The sequence below is a fragment of the Poecilia reticulata genome, linkage group LG5, assembly GCF_000633615.1.
Source record: "Poecilia reticulata strain Guanapo linkage group LG5, Guppy_female_1.0+MT, whole genome shotgun sequence".
Lineage (NCBI taxonomy): Eukaryota > Metazoa > Chordata > Actinopteri > Cyprinodontiformes > Poeciliidae > Poecilia > Poecilia reticulata.
The window spans coordinates 17,026,656-17,044,452 of NC_024335.1; the positions used below are offsets into that span (position 1 = coordinate 17,026,656).

The 17,797-nt window shown below is 42.3% G+C and overlaps 1 protein-coding gene across 2 annotated transcripts in view; it reads right to left on the reverse strand.

Moving 5' to 3' along the window:
- The window catches only part of slc25a26 (solute carrier family 25 member 26), a 67,957-nt gene that overhangs the window by 4,157 nt on the left and 46,003 nt on the right, over positions 1–17,797 (reverse strand). Inside the window, exons 7-9 of one of the 2 annotated variants that reach the window (XM_008409561.2) lie at positions 15,692–15,761; positions 11,191–11,255; positions 4,815–4,888 (exon numbers count right to left, since the gene is read on the reverse strand). In XM_008409561.2, the coding sequence (XP_008407783.1) occupies positions 4,815–4,888; positions 11,191–11,255; positions 15,692–15,761 (209 nt within the window). The remainder of the gene's footprint in view (positions 1–4,814; positions 4,889–11,190; positions 11,256–15,691; positions 15,762–17,797) is intronic. The other variant, XM_008409560.2, reaches the window with a different exon arrangement.

The window sequence follows — 17,797 nt, forward strand, 5'->3', positions numbered from 1 at the left end:
ACGGGCGCGAAAAAAAAAATATGAAAAAAAACTTACAGCCGCACATAAAAAATAAAAAGTCTGTCTGCATTTATCATCTGCGTGGGAGTGTTGGTCCTTATGTTTCGGTCTGTTTTCATTTTGCAAAATCACCTCTGAATCGCTGCAATAACAGACTTCGGTTTTCATCAAGTCATAAGGAAGTTCTCAAAGGCAGAAATACGGCGAGATTTGACCTTAGCAATGACTTTTTTTTTTTTTTTTTTTTTAAAGCTGAACCAGAAATAAAAAGTGCAATGTAAACTATTTTAGAATGACGCTAACTCTTTTTTTTTTTCCAGAGAAGCATAACTGATCACATCAGATCAAAAAACACAAAATCTTATCAGAAACTAACTTACTTTTTATATTGTAGCTTCCTTAATATTAGCAAACTAAAAAGTAGTCTACTACTTCCAGTTGTAGATTTTTTCCACTCACAGCGTGACAAAATGTCTATCAAGTGTTTTTTTTTTCAATATTATCGATTTAAACAAGCCTCTTACTGAAAAGCTACTTCTAAGTTGGTTTTGTCTTATTTTAAGTGTACCAAGACGTTTGCTCTAAAAACCAGACAAAAAAGATTTTTGTGTTTCATCAGTGTAGTCGCCACTGCAGCTAATATTTGCCAACAGATTCTCCCACCTGAGCGCTGGGTCTCTGCTGCTCCTCCACAGTTACCAGAGTTCCTTATTATGGCTTCTAAAATAAATTGCTGACTTTGCATTTAAGATGTACAATCCTGTTGCTTTGCAGTTTTGTAAACCAAAAAAAAATTGCTTTGACTTTCTGGATTGTTCTTCGGTCTTCATGTTTCTGTTTGTTCACTAATTTTCACAGAACGTCTATATTTATACTTCGGCTGCCGTGTCATTATGCCGAAACATCCATTTTATCGAGTTAAATCGTGAATATTTTGCCCACTTTCCTCCGATGTCATTAAGCTGTTTTTTTTTTTCAACAAAGTAAAAAAATATATAAAAAAACCCAGTATTCCTAAGCGGTCACATTAAATTTTGTTGTTCGCAGACGGTTTATTTTAATGACATTGGCATTCGTTTCACGTTTTTTGCCCGTCCCACTTCATCACATAAATAGACCTTCATTAAGACGTATTTTCTTTTGAAAAGCCAAATATGTTTCTTAGAGTCATCGCCGTGCCATTAGCTCGATCGGCTCCACAGCGCGTGGGTGGTCTTCTGAAAACACTTTCATATTTCAGATGTTTTTGCCTTCTTCTTTTTTTCTTTTTTAAACTAAATTGGGTTTCAAGTATCCCTCTGTAGCCTCCGCCTTTTCTCCAAATATAACCACTTCTGGCTACAAAAAGACCAAAGCTCAACACTGTAAAAACCTCCCGTGTCACAGACACTGTTTTTGTACCTCATTTTAGCCTTAAAATGATCAGATAATGTGCTAAAATAAAAAAAAAAACTCTTCACATTCACTACATTTCCATTTTTAAAAACACCTAAACGTGGCTCGCCTTACTGTTGCTCCATATTTAGCATCTTCTGGGACTACAGTCGCAACCAGAGGGAGTACTAAACACCAATTATGGAACAATATCCAACACTTTTTTTGCTTGGTTTTTTTTCACTTAAAGTGAGTCACAAGAATGAGTTCTCAAAAGTTTCCACTTAGTCATCTGGATCACTGGAACGCCCGGCAGGAGTGCGAGGAGTGAACTACTTTTAAACGCCGAGCTGTTGTTTTGTCTCAGCTCTCCACCCGAGTTCCATTTCCTGTCTGGGATCGGGCCCACCTGTGTGGACCGCCGGGCGACGTCAGAGCCGAACCAGAGCTCAAACATTCCCCACGCTGAGCATTTCCCCCCACCGCCCGACTCAGCCAGCCTCCGATGCATCCCGCCGGCCAATCATCTCTCCCTGAGGAGTCGGGGTTAAAAATAGCTCATAGACGAGTGTGTGTGTGTGTGTGTGTGTGTGCGTTTGTTTGTAATACCTTGTGGGGACCATTTTCCTGACACATACGACGTTGTGGGGACCGAAGCCTGGTCCCCACAAGGGGGAACGCTGTTTTTGGGGTTAGGGGCTAGATTTATTGCTAAGGTGTGAATTGAGCTCATCAATAACTTAAAGTCACAACAACAGCAAGTGATAAGTGCCAAACGCAGGAATTTTACAGCTGGAAGATAATACTTATCCTTGAATGTCATCGAGAAAAGCATAATTGGTCACTAAGTAAGTAAAACAGAGAGGGACAACAGATGAACAAACACTGATTACTGCATGTTTTTTCTTCCACTTAACTTTCCATCAATATCCTTTTTGATAATTTAACTGCCGTGTTAGGCCAAGCCAAAGATTATAAAGAGAAACATGGCAGAATCACAACAACTAACTTGCAAAAGGTTACTTTGTTTTTGTTTTTTTTAACAGTCTCACAACCCAAAAAGGATTAACCACCTGGCTCAGTACGAGGTACAAAACAGGGAAAAAAATTAATGTTTTTGGTTTTCAGAACATTCCAGGAAAGTACACCAGTCTCCCGACATTTCAGTAATGGCTGCTGTTGTGTTGACGTGACTTTTTAAATTTAGTTAGTTGATGCAGAAAATATCAGACAACCCCCCCTAAAGCAAACCGTAGGTTTGGTTATTATCAGCTTACTTTTACCTGCTCTGCTCTGAAAAGTTCCAGCCTTTAAATTAGAAAAAAGCTGCCTGAGTAAAAATCTAAACCCTTAATCTGATATGAAGCCCTAAAAAAATGTATAAAAAGAAGGTACAATTAGGGCTCAGTGCCTGCAGGAGGCCGTGTGAGGTGGCATTTGCATATCCTCCCTTTGGTTTTGCATAATCAGTAAATCTGAAAACGCTTCAGGTCATGCCGGCCATTAGTCTGCAGTCCTGACTTGACTCCTGGTGCAGCGTGGGTATTTTGCAGGTTACTGTTGGAGGTTTAAGGAGGGCGGGAGGCTGCAGCGCTCCCTGCTAAGCCAGGGTCTCTGGGGTTTAGCGCACACATGGAAGCACTTTAGAGCTTCACTACACTGCAATTGGGCCTATTACCATAATTACAGCTTTAAAGCCCCAGCAATTTGTATCAGGCATGCACCGGTGCAACAAGCAGGCCTTTGGCCCTGGAGAACAACAGCTTCTAACCTTTTACTTCACATACACACACACACACACACACACGCACACACCTTCCTTTGTTACAGCATTCCATCGGATGTGTCCGTCTGTCTTCTAAGGACTTGCATCGAGAAACAAAGCAGAAAAAAGGGGAGTTTGGCGTGTTGTGGAGCGTTATACGTGTTGTACGTTCTGCAGGTATGGCTAAGACCAAGATGAGTTGGATAAAGAGAAGACAGGAAGTGGGGAAAAACTCCAAACATCTCCAAGTGGAGCGGCGCAGCCAAACTGAGACTACTGGAGAAGTCTGACAGCGTTCTTACTGCTTACGAAAGCAAAAACGTACTTTTAAAAAAAAAAAAAATAGACTTCAGGCAAATGAGCCATAAAGAAGCTAAACAGTAGAGAGTACTACTGCTTCAACATTTCGCTCCTGTTACAACCACAAACCTCCTTACATTTGATATTTGGGGAATTTTAAATATAGACCAACAAGCATAATAATGATGTTGGATAAAAATGATTATTTTTTGTTTAATCTGACGAAAGAATTTATACTTTTGAAAAACATTTTGCAACAATTACATTTGGAAAGTCTTTTGGTTTATGTTTCCACCAACTAAAATGTCAAACGTCCAGATTAGCTCAAACTCAGTACAGATTAGATGAAGAGTGCATGTAAACACCTGTCTTACCACGAATTCTTAATTGGACCTAGCTCTGAACTTTGACTAGGCCATTCTAGCACATGATAGAGACATTCTAGCGCATTTGATTGATGCTTATAGTTGCTTATGGTGTAGCGAATTGACTTTTGAGAGTAGGCGTAGACTATAAAAGACTTTTTCTTCCAACTACTCCTTTTGATTTAAAACGTTTGTTCATTTTAAAATGTAAATAAATGACAAAAATAATACAAATAAATAAAAATAATAGTTAACTTGTGAAAGCAGGTGGTTGATCAAAATTTTATTTAGGGGCATCAAAGTAAAGATAGCCGACTCCAAATGCGTGTCACACCTTTCAGATTTTATCATAATGTGACAAAATGTGGGGGGGGACACGTTTTCTATGAATAGTTCTGGAAAGTACAGAATATATATGTGTGTGTGTGTGAGTGTGTGTGAGAGAGAGAGARAGAGAGAGAGAGAGAGAGAGAGAGAGAGAGAGAGAAAGTCAAAGAGTGGGGAGCGGTCCCAAACGCCGTGAGCATTAAGCTGAGACGCATCCTGACTAACTGATGGTGGCTTGTACACAAGTGGCCCATTATTCACCACAGCTGAGGGTTTGTTTTAGCACAGGCGGCCCTCTGCGGCCCCATTAGACCTGGCCCCTTTTGTCCGGCACGTATCATAAACACATCAAAACACTCAAATAAACCCGTCCACTTGGCCCTTCTAACACCTTAATCAATAGGACGATAGAGTGAGTCTGCAGCAAAAAGCTTTTATGCATCTCATTTTTCAGCCGCCACCATAAATCCCCCCCGCCCCGCTCCCCCCCACCCCCCCGGGGGAGGCCGCTCTCTTGTGTCGACGCGCTCGATTGTGTGCCGCGGAGGGGAGGAGGGGAAGGAGCTGAATGGATTCACGTAAAAACGGGAGGTTTCCTGAGGATGAGCGGGGATGAAACCGCTTTGTTTGTTTGTTTGAAGAGTCGATCACGTTTTCAGCAGACTGAAGACAGACATCCTCACCCTGGAAGGCCTTTGCTCCTCCACACGTCGCAGAGCACCGTTGGGATGTTGCCGCCCGCCGTGGCTGAGCCCGCCTGCAGGAGGACAGAGAGCAAATAGAGGTGTGATGACGGATAGATTGCCTCTCTCCCTTCCTGCTCCTCGGACAGACACCCTGTTTAGTCTTTCTTGACGGAGATTCCTTCAGCTGCTACCTCCTCCTCCCCCTCTTCCTCTCTCCCTCCCCACATCTTTTTCTGGTCAGGGACAGCTGTGTCAGCGCAGGTGTCACCTCCAGCAACCACCGCTGCCCCGTCCAAAAAGAGAGGGAAAAAAAAAAAAACTTGAGAACTAGCTCAATAAAATAAGTTGTCCTGGTCCTCCCCTACATCCATCAATCTGCTGCTGTTATTTACGCTCTGCAGACGAGCCGGACAGAGTTTTACTTATCCATCGCTGCAACCGAGTGAGTGGAGCAGCAGGACGTTAAAGAGAAAGAGACAGTGGACACAAATTTAAGATAAAATGATCAGCAATTGATGAAATCATACCTGAGTATTGAACAAAAAAAATTGCGTTTTCATACAGATGGCTGATTTTCTGAAGTGGCTGCTAGTAACGTTGGTGTACCTCAGGGTTCTGTATTTGGTCCTCTGTTTTTCGCTTGTATATTAGTGATTTTGCTGAAGTCTGTCTCACAGCAGGCTGCTAAAGAACTGTCAGCTGTAAAGGTTGAGATCTCTCATTAGCTCATTTTGCATTCATTTGCATCTTAGGTAAACAGTTCCCTTTAAGATCTGTAAATAAAGATGCAGAAGTTGAACTGGTCGGGATCAGGCTGTCGGTAGAACAGGACTCTGAGAACTTGGGTCAGATACTGGATTTACAACTACCAACTGTTATGAATTTTACACAGAAATAATGTAAGAACCCCCAACTTTACATCAAACACAACATCAACACCTTTAATCTGTCACACAGGAATTAAGGTCTGAATAGACAAAAAACAAGTCAAAGTTATACGTCAAATCTAAATGTTTGTCTTGGGAAAATAAAAATAACATTTTCTGATATTTTAGTAGTTGATGCAATTTTTGCATGGTCTGGCCCCTTCAACTGGACAATTTTACAAGGCAAAATTAAAACAAGGGAGACCATAAGATCCCACAGTAAAAAAAAAAAAGCTTCCCCTTATTAGGGAACACATAATTAGACAGTGGTAGCAACTAAAATTAGAAAGAAAGCATCTTACAGTCTTCACAATTTTGTGATTTGACATATCATGTGATTTAATGTTGGTTGTAATCTTGTCTTATACCATTGACCTGCCAAGGGACGTAAGATGGAATTAACCCCTGTTGCACTTCTTAAATAATGCACATTGTCCGTTTTAAATAAATAAAAAGACAGAGCATAATGGAATAAAGGTTCGTCTATAAAATGTGATCTGTTACATCGATAGGAGGACCTTCTCTCCTCCGCGTTGAGGAAAAACACCCAGACTCCCTGTGTTTCTGTTGGAGACAGGTTGCTGAGAAATTGCCTGACAAGTTTTCTTTTTCCTTTATAGCTATGGAACGGTGGAACGAGGGAATGGAGGAACAGGGCGTCCACGCACGCACACACGCACGCACGCACGCACGCACGCNTGTCCTCCCATGATGGTACTTCCAGCACCTTGTCTTCTGTTCCCCATTGCCTGAGACATTCGCTGAGCACATCGTCCGTTGAGGCTTTGTCCTTGATGTMTTTATGGATCTTGGATGTTTCATCCTGGACAGTGGCTCTCACACTCACAAGTCCTCTGCCTCCTTCCTTACGGCTCGTGTACAGTCTCAGGGTGCTGGATTTGGGGTGGAACCCTCCATGCATGGTTATATATATATATATATATAACTTCATTGATGACAGAGGAAGAAAAGTGGATCGAAGCAATTCAGGCTAAACATCATAGAAAAATCAGCTGAAGACCAGATCCAGCTACCTGTAGCATCCAATAAGCTCAAACTCAAACTTGAAATGAAAGTCTAAAGGTTTTCCCAACAGGTCCTCATGTTGCATTCAGGTACAGCTGGGATATTTGGTTGAAATATCAAAACAACTCCAAAGTCATTGGAGGTTTTTTTTTATTCTAATATGTGGGAATACAGTTTTTATTCAAATGGTTATGTTGTTGTACAGCTGTAAGCCAGTTCCATAAGGTATGTAACAAAAGAAGCCTTGACTTCTACAGCCAAGTTATTCCAGCTTTTTAAAATCTTATACAGGTTTTTCCTAATAATTTTGTTTTTCCAGTTAAACTGTGAAGAATTTACACACGTGGACAAAATCGTCTGAACCCCTCGGTTAATGAAAGAAAACCCCACAATAGTTTGATTGCAGGGATTGCCCCAAAAGGTCGAGCAACAAAATATTAAGGGGACCATCATTTTTGTCCAGGCTAGTTTGGTGAGTTTATTATTTATTTACCCAGTTGAAAAGAAATGTCTGACTTTCATGTGTTCATTTTCAAACAAATGAACACAAGTTATTTCTGTGACCATTGTGTGGTTTTTCTTTCATCAACTGAGGGCTACCGACAGCTTTGTCCATGTGTGTAAAGTTACATTAGATGTGAAAAAAGCCAAGGTCTTAATTTAAGTCACTCCCATTTTAACAAGTGTGTAATTTTGCATCATATCTGAACATAAGTAGGGAGATCATAGTTCACATAAAAATTTTTTTTAAAAAACCTAACGAGAGCTGAAATATTTTTCTAACTACTTGGTGTGTTTGACCTCTCTTATAACTGAGCTAACCTCCCCATCTGCAGCCGGCTACTGAGTGAAACCACCTGATGTTTTTGTGTGGAGTTTGAACTCAGGATGATATGGAGGCTGTCTCTTTCCTTTCCTCACCCCCCCCGTCAGTTCAGGCCGGCGGACGAGGAGAGTGACGGCGCAAAGTTGGTGTCTGGATGAAATGCGAATGAACAGCTGTGCTGCCTCGGGGCGCTGCTAGGTACGAGCGCTTCTAATGGAGAGCAACGGCATGGAGCGATTACTAATATTTTCTTTGTCCCATTTCCCTCCCTCGATGGTTGAATCAATTGCATGTTATCTCCCTCTGTCTCTCTCTTTCTCGTTCGATCCGCCACACAAGTCTGGACGTTACCAAAAGCATGAGTGTGTGTGTGCTCGTGCAAATACAAACATGTAAACACACACAGAGAGAAAGAGAGAGAGGAGAAGAAACGAAGCCAGAGTAGCTGAGGTCAGGACGGTGCTCATGTGTGTCCCATTAGAGGGTCGATTAAAAAGGAGATTTTTGTTTTCCACATCAAAGGACTCACGCTGAGGGAGTCCTCCGCATCTCCCCCGTTTTCTGAGGCTCTTCCTCCCTGCCTCCCTCCTCTTTTTATGAATAGATATGGAGGAGTAAATCCGGGAAATCAAACTTTTTGACCCCCTTGCGCCGGGGTCCCACTTTGCACGTGGACGACGTCCAACAGGAAACGGACTGTGCAGCTCCGTCTGCGCCCTTCGTACTGTCGTGTGCGTTTGCACGACGGCCGGCTGCGTTTGTGAACATTTTCAGCTCAAATCATGTTCCCATCGTGCCTCGGACCAGAAATTCCCAGGATTTTTTGCGGCCCTGTGTTTGTGTTCGGTCGTAAACTAGAAGCAGTCCGCCCTCCTGTTTGAGGTCAGAAAAATGATGGAGAAAACTGGAAACTACACACACACACACACGCACACACACACACACACACACACACACACACACACACAGAGGCCCCCAGGTCCCGTCTAACTGCTGACACGGACCTTATTTTTCATTCAAACCGGGTCGGGGAGATTTTCCTGACGTGACTAACTTTGTCGTCTGACGTTAAATGTTTATTATGATCCTTTTTCAGAATTCTACGGTATCTGAAGTGTTGTTCCTGCACCCGGCGACCTGAGCCAGCCTTGCTGTGCTGGTGGGGAGCGTTACGGTGATGACAGGAGTCCGGTCTGAGGAAAGCAGAGCAGTTGAATGGCAGCGGAGCAGGAGGTCCGCCTGCAGCAGCGCTGTGGCTAACCAGGCAGTCGGAGTTCTGCTGTGGAGGCTTTCGCACATCCAGCTGGGTCCCTGGATGTTCGCCTGTTTTGTCGACTGTACAACATGACCCTTTCTTTCTGTCCGGTGTGGCGAGGAAACCGAGCTCCAGCCCCCCCAGACTTCCTGAGGTTTGTCCGATCCAAACCATCCACACCGGTTCTGTTCTGTTCCGCTCTGAACCTGCGTTGCCTGCGGCTGATGTGTAGAGCCACTTAAGACTATTTAGAATAATTTGTAATGTATTAGTTTTAAAAATGTATATAAATTCTGGATAATAATTTACACTTTCTAAATGGAGCTTTGAAAAGATTCTGTAATTTGGCTTCCAAAAAGATGGCTGGTAAAAAGTGATAAGAATTACATTTTAAATTTATTTGCGTATATTAAAATATAATTTCAAATAACTGACTTACAAAATGATGTCTACAGTATTTGTGCAACCTCGCTTTTAAAATAATCCATGCTTCAATTACTTCATGTATTGTACCAGTTTGCAATCTTGCTGCATTCTTACGGCAGAGTATTTGTGAGGTCAGACACTGATGTTGGACGATCTCAAAATGGCTTCTGCACCTGCACACAGTCATGTTGGAACAGTAGAAGGACAGACCCAAATTTATTTAAATTTATACGTGTGTGGCTGTGGCCATGATTGGAATGACTGAATTCATTGATTTGGAGGGCTGACCCAATACTTTGGGCCACATGGTATCTGTCCCTATAATTCATTTTCTTTTTTCAATAGTTTTTTTTTTTAAATAATAGAAAAAAATGAATTAAATATCCAACCCAGAGGCATCGGGTCAGCGCCCGATCCGACCCAACCACTTCCCTTTAATTAAGAACTAACAACTAAACATTATTTTACCTAAGATTTTATTGCTTTTGTTAAAAAATAATTCAAGTAAGCAGTGTAACTTCTCTCATTTTCAGCTTTTGTTTGTCGTCCTCCAGCTCCACTTTGTCGTTTGTTGTAACATCGGGGTGAGTCAAGTGCAAATCATCTGGGATGTGTGACTGATAGGATCCTATCCTGCTGCTTGAGTGGAGCAAGTTAAACAATCTACTCCTGTATTTACACTAAAATAACAACTTCATGTTGCACATTCTCGTTGGGTTTTCTGTGTGCTGTACGTATTGCAGGCGGATTGAACGATCCACGGAAGCCAGAATTTGGGGTCGAGTTCGGGTCGGGCCGTAAATCTGACCTCCAGTCCAGACCACATAAGAACCCTGTTCTTTGTAAAAAGCCATATCTAATTTCACGACATTTTCCTTATTAAACAATAGTCTAATAAATGACATCAGAAGGTAATTTTACATCATAAAACATGAATATTATAATAATTATTGCATTCAGTCAAAAGGACGTGATCATTTTTTTTTTTGGGGGGGGGGGTTTCCCCCTGATGACCAAAAAAAGTTCCAAACTTTGTTTCCTTTTGTATAAAATTTTCTGCAGAGCAAAGCAAAAAAAAAAAAAAAACATTTAAAAAGTCTTGGCCTTATAAAGTTATAGCTGGACCTGTGCTGCAGGCAGAGTCCTCAGCGGGTGGTTAGATTACAGCAGCTGGCTGTCAGATAAAGTTTACTGGAAGCTTTTGTACCGTGCAGTTCCACCTCCAGCCAACGGCTTCTCGTCAGAGATCCAAGCCTGTCCGATTGTTTTGTTGATTCCAGTCTCATTAGTTAGGATGGGGGTGGAAATGGAACACTGTGTCTTCTCCAAGGACAGTTCATGTGTGTGCGTGAAAGAGAGAGAGATGGGGGGTGTCCTGCTCACAAACGCATGCAGGACACCCTGAAAGAAGCCAGACATGCAGTTGGACAGAGCCAGAAGAGAAAAAAGTGGTGAGGAAGAGGAGGAATATCACCACACAGAGAGGATGGGAAGAGGAGGAGGGTAGGGAGAGGAGGAGGGTGGGGGGAGTTAACAGAAGGGACAGCGTGCTTTGGCTTCACCTCTGCAAGACATGCAGCGCCGCGATGGAAACTCCCTCGTAGCAGGAACGAGTCCTCGCTCTTAACACTAACCATGCACACAAACACGCCTCTCCCTCCATCCCCCATTTTCCCCCCCAAACACTGTCCATACCCCCCCAAACCCTCCAACCCGAGCAGGTGATGGATGTGCGCTGTCCCGGTTCTACCTCGGCTCGATCTGCCCCCGCTCACACCGGAGAAATGCGCTCGGGCTCCGGGCCCAGACCGTGGCTCTGCTCCCTGCCTGCGAGCCATCACCTGACAGCGGTGTTTAAAAGCAGCTGCCGGAGGAGGCCGCGTGCGCTCGAGTCTGCGTGTGTGGAGCGTGTACCTTGGCCAGCATGATCCTGGTCTTCGCCACGTCGAGAGGGGTGGTGACGAAGGCTGCCACCGCGCCTACGAAAGACAGCCGCGTTTAGACAAACGGATACCTAGAAAATACACAAAACCAATAAATCTACTTGACTGCAGACACTTTAAGGCGAAGGGAGACAGAACGCTTGGCCTGTTGGTTTCCAACGTTCATAAAAAAAATTAAAAAAAACAATCTTCATCCAAGCCCATCCCATCACCTTCACTGAAAGAACACAAAGTATTACCAAGTGTTTTTTTGGTTTAGTTTCTAGAAAAAATATCTTAACACACTTGAAATAAGACAAAAACTAACTTACAAGTAACTTTATGATTTTGTGAGTTGCATTAATACATCACATAGATTTGCTATATTGAGCCAAAGAGGCTCGTTTTCATCTGTAGCCTCCTGGCAGATTAATGGAAAGACTCAAAACAATTACAATTAACATCCAGAACAACATATTAAAATTTAACATATAACATATTATAACAGATTTCAGCGCGTAGCTAAAAGTAGTGTGATTTACAGTGAACATTTATAGTAAAAATAAAAAATAAAACATGTCACAGCCATAAAAAAAATATGTAAAGAGCTGTTAATTTAGAAATAATAATAAAATAAGTACAATTTTTGATTATCTAGTAATCATTGCTTAAGTGATTTCCTGAAACAGTTCATTGATATAAAATGTCTTAATTCTAAATTTGGTGCTTGTTTTACATCAATAATTCCTTAATGTTCAGCGTCTCATTTTGTCATTTCATGAGGACAAACTTTGATGGATGTCATTGAGGCATAGTATAATAAACCAACACACAGCATGAAAATCTGAATGGTGTGGCATGTATTTGTACTTTGATCCCCCTAAATCAAACTTGGTGCAACTCATGGCAGTCAGAAGTCCAGCAGGGTGGACAGATTGTAGAACAATATCCCACACTTTGGCAGACCAAGAATAAAAAAATGGTTATAAAAAAAAAAGAGGCAGCCAGAGATACACTGGAATACTTTGTTTGGTGATAAAATGGCCCAGTCAAAGTCCATATCTAAATCTAATCGAGAGTCTATGCCATTGCTTCATAGCTGATTTTTATAGACATTCTCCATCTAATTTGACTGAGCGTGAGCAAGAACAAGGACAGACGGAAATTTTAACATCCGGATGCGTAAATCTGGTAGAGACGTCAGCCATTTTACTTTGAAATGTACTTCATTTTCTTTTTGTAATGTGTCAAAATCTGCAAAAGTTCAGGCGACACGATTGTTTTTCAAGACACAGCGTACGTAAAACAGGAGCTCTGTCATTACGTTAGGGTTTTTCACTTCTCTATCTCGGTCGGATGAACACGGGAATAAAGCAGACTTACTGTAACATCTTTTATGATATTTTTGGAAAACGGTCAAAGAACGCACTAAGCAAATAAATCTTCTACGCGGAGAGCTTTATTAAATGATCTAAATTTGGCTAGATAGAAAAAAAAAATCCCACGATGGGGTTGAAGGCTGGAAAGAAATCAGTCGATGACCTCATTCTTTTTCTCGGTCAGTTTTCACGAGGATGAAGAGAGGAAACCGAGTTCAAGTCTGCCATAAGTCAGAGGAGGATACAAGCGGAGATCTTGTGGATGATTAAAAATGCCTGAGTATCTCAAAAGGCTGGGAGATTACAGACGAGCAAAAGAGAGTTTGTAGTGGGCAGGATCTCAAGGTGTAGCCGTGAAGCGGAGAGGGAAGCTTACGGCCTTATTTTTTGATGTTTTGCAGATGATGTAGTTGTGTTGGCGTCTTCAAATCATGACGGTTACGGGGTGTGGGGGAGGGAACTGGACCGGTTCAGAACCGAGCGTGAAGCTGTCGGGAGGAGAGTTAGCTCCTCTGATGCCATGGTTCCCATCATCAACACGGTGGAGTAATCCCTCCGAACGGGAGGACAGTCTCTGCCTCAAGTTGAGGGATTTAAGTGTCTCGGTGAGTTGTTAACAAGTGATGATAGGATGGATAGGAAGAATAGGGGTCTGGTCTGCAGTTTTGTGGGACTGACTCAGGTCTGTTGCGATGAAGAAAGAGTTGCATCAAAAACCGAAGCTTTAGATTTATCAGTCTGTCTACCATGTAACCGAGACATGGAAGGTAGGATCAGCCACTCTACGTTGATCCCTTCGGAGGTTTTCTGGCAATTGCCTGATGGGAGGAGACCTAAAACATATCTAGGACACAGACGGACAGATGGATAGGTGATGTACACACTAATGGACTGATTGATGGACGTCTTCTACGTGGGAGTACGATAACAAAGACGTGAACACAAATCCTGTCCCAGGTCTGCTGTCCCCTGCCGCTCTTTCATCACACCTCAACATTTTAAGAACATTCCAGATATTTAAGCTCCTGAATGTTCGAACAAAACCGATTCTCCTCCAGCAGACCAAAGTCTCATTTCATCACCCTGATGCTTCCTCTCTCTGTGTGCCGTTTCCAGGTGGGGCGGCGCAGCACCGCGTCTTGGCTCCTCTGGGTGCCGTGTCCTCCCCTAACTGTCTTTTCCTCTCCTCCACCTCCAGACCAGCAACGACCCCGAGCGGCTAACCTCAATCTTCCCGTCCTGTCTGGCCCGGTCCAGCCGAGGAAGAGTTATAGACTGAAAGACACAAACGTTCGACAACGGCTCGGTGGACGGCTCCGGTCGTGAAATGTGGATTTACGTCGCGGGTTTTACGTTTTCGTCATGGTAGAAAGTGTTGACTGGGAGCAATGATGGATGGTGTGACACATTCTTTCAGTCAGAGCTCAAGTCCTGGAGGCTTACGCTAAGCTGCTATGTTTCACTCACTCTGTGGATTTCTTAGGTCAGAGTAATATAATCGCTTACTTGCACTTTATTCAACCCCTAAACCTTTTGTTGCAGACTGAAGCTCTATTGAGTGGAGTATTTCTCACTCGAAACATTGAAAATATTGCTAAAGTAATCAAATAAGTCACAGCTGATTGTATTAGCAACATTTCTGTTATTATTATGCTTCACAACTTCTTGGCCGACTTCTTAAAACTTTCCAGTGATGTCACTGGATGGCTGCCAAACCATTCTGTCTATCTGGGATTTCTATTTTCTTTTGCCATTACTGTCATTCAAAACTAGCAAAAACTACTGTTTGTCAGCTTGAACGGTGCAGTGGAAATGCACAGGCTCATCTAAAGTGATCCTAGGAATAAATTCCGATGATCCTGAACAGATAAAACCAAGGTTAGCTGGATTCTTATTCCAAAAACTGAGCCAATGCAAAATGTTCCAGGCAAGGTTCACCGATCAGCGCCGCCATCTAGATCTTTCCATTACTCTTGGTCTAACTGAGGCAAATTTGCCCTGGCACATGTTACAGCCCCAGAGAAGTAGCCATGATGATATGGATAACTCAATGCTTTCCACCACACCGCCCTTCCTACAAGTGACGGTAGGGCGGAGCAGAAGATGGAAGGAAGAGAAGCAACATTTAGCGATTTCCAATAGATGAATTAATATCAGCTAAGCCGTGTTACAGATGATCAGGGTTTGATTTCTTTTCAATCTTTAAAAGACAAGTTTTATTTTTTAAATAACTTTTACAAAGTGCCAGTCCATCTTTCTGGACCTTCCTTCTACAATAACGAGAATCACTCCAGATTCACTGAAAAGTCGTGAGAGATTTCGTCTTCTTCCTGCGTAATTATGTTCCACTCAATTTAGCATCTGTGAAAATCTGCAAAACTAACACAGTTTACATTCTACTTTGACCCATATCTCTGAGTTTGGACCTTCCCGATGAGAAAAAAGGAAAAGGAAACTGTTTTACCCGAGACTTTAGTCTTTATCTGTTGCTCTTCTTTGGTGTAGGAAGGCGTAAATTTTTAATTTGAACTCAGTGCTCTTTGCTTACACATTCTATTTTTAGCTAACCCCGTTTCACTCCTTTTCTGCTTCTTCCCCCCCCCCTCTCTCTCTCTCTCTCTTTTTTTCTCTTCCTGAAACCACTTCAGGCTCCAGTGCTCCGAAGGTCGTGCAGCTGCCGGGGCGCAGACCCAAACCCGGCCCCCTCTCATCCCTCCTGCCTTTTCCCTCCGGTTGTCTGTGTTTCCCCTGATACTCATTCAGGCAGAGACAGACTCATAAAGTCTGCCGTGGTGTGATGTCCACTGGCTCCGGTGCTGGAGATCTGTGATAATGTGACCCCTCTGTTGAGAAAACAATGCAGGGTCCTTGGAAGTTTAGGACTCCTTCTGGTTTTTTTTAGCAAAAAAGAGGGATAAAGTTCGGTCCAATTCTCTCCTCGCTCCTTTATATCACTGATCTGGTGAGCAGGTGGCTCTGGGGAAACCTGTATCTCTCTGCTGGTCTTTCTTTATTAAACTGTCCACCGTCGACTTATCTATTCCCTTCTCCCATGTCCCCCCATCACAGAGCCCCTTCTGCTCGGTTCCCAAAGCTACATATAATCCTCTGCACCTGCAAAAGCTCCGCACACCGCTGATTGCCAAGAGTGGAGCGTGTGACCTTGCCTCTTCGACCACAGCGTCTGGAAGAAAGAAAAAGAGAAGGAAAGAAGGAGAGGTTGGAGATAAAATACGAGGATTAAAGGGCAAGAAAGATTGAAAGAGGGACAAAGAAGGGGAGAGAGAGAAAGAGACGACTGTTGTTAGATGAGATAGGAGAAATATTGAAACCACATTGTGAACCTTGGTCAGGACTGACGTTCAGAAACGTCAGGTTTAAAAAAAGGATTTCAGAATATTTTCATGTTCCTCTTTTTCTTCTTCTTCTTCTTCCCTGTCAGCCCGCAGCACTCGGTTCCCAAGAAAAGAGATTTATATGGGAGTTGGAGAAGTTGTGAGATCTCTATACAAGCACAACTCAGTTAATGAAAACAAAAATGACCCAGAGGTGAACTTAAATAAGGAACCCGTAACAAAAAAAATGGAACTTATATAGATTCAGAATACGGCTTTTTCAGCTGAGTGACTGAAACAAATCCTTCTGATGCCCTCATATATTATTTTCTTATTTATAATTAAAGTAAACACGTGTTCCAAAGGAGGGTCTGGATGCATCATGGTGTGGCATTAGGCAGAAAAAGGCACCAGGACAAAACCCTGGAACCTCAAATTCCCACGGACGACTTCTAAGAACAAGTCAGGCTGTCAGGTGAAAATGAAAAGTTGTGTGTTAGAGAACATACATTAACTTATAAACGGTAAGTACAGCAGAACATCATCTAACCTCAACGGTACAACATTTGATATTTTTAATCGAACAGACACAACAGAGAGCATGTATGTGAAAAGCAAAGGAAGCTTTTAGAGCTATATTTAGCAGCAATTGACTTATATAGGAGTGGTTGTGGAGGAGTTTTGTCCGACTATTCTTTTCAACATTTCTTCAGTTCATAAAAGTTTGTGAGTGTTTATTTTAACACATCTCTCTTAAGGTTAGTCAGATCAAAATATGAGCCACTTAAATGGTTTAATTTCTCTCCTTTTCAGCTATTCTGCTGGCGATTGCTGCTGTATGTTTGGATAATAGTTCTACTAATAACCTAATTTCAGGCGAGCTGTTTTACAGATGGCCTTACATTAGACTCAATTGCAATGTTTCTGGACTCAATTACTGCAAGACAAAAACCAACTGCAAGCCCATCTACTAGCGCTCTGCTAATGCTCATATGTTGTTTTTGCCAAACAAGGCATTGTACATAACAGCCTGACATGTCCATTTGGTGTCAGCTGTCCAAAAAACACAAAAATTAATTGTTGTGGATCTTCGTTGCCCGCGTACAAACGTGAATAGACAGAGACCCAAGTCTGAGGTCAGCAACTCAAAACAAGTCAAACTCCTGGCAGAGTCGGAGCAGATAGAAGTCGCAGGTGGTCAGATTGATGCAACCTGCCGAGCCAACGATCTACACTTCTCACCGTAACGCTGACAAAGAGTTCAGCTGAGAAAACAATGTCTGACTTTACAGCCGTCTCGAGCGAAATGAGGCAGCCTAATATCCGCTATAAAGTGTTGAATCCAAAACACAAACAGTTTTAGTTGGAGTTGTTTTAAATATCTCTAAATCAACTGAAGTTGGAAAGCATGTCTGACTGTCACTTATCTACAAACTTACTGGAAATAACATCTGTCTGCAAGTTCTAAGTGAAGTTAAAAAAAAAAATTCCTTGCAGAAATTTGGCCAAATCCTTTAAATTGAGCCTTCATGTATTTTTTTTAAAGAGAAGAGCCTTTCAGATCTGTTAACTTTGTCAAACGAGCCAGACTAGTTTAGTCTTTTTAACTCCTAAATATTTACAATGCCAACTGGGGATGAGATGAATTTCTTGGGTTTTTGCCATTTCTCAGAGCATTGCATAGTCTAATGGATGTAACAGTATACATGTAAATACCAAAGATTTTTATTACGGCACTTTTAGTTCAGCATGCATGCACGCCAAACAAGTACAGCATTGTTTTATAGTGGATAAGTCAAATGACACCAAAACAAAACTAAAGGATGACTCCCAACTATCTCTAACCTCTGGTTTTTGGTGACATTAAAGTTTATATTATATATAT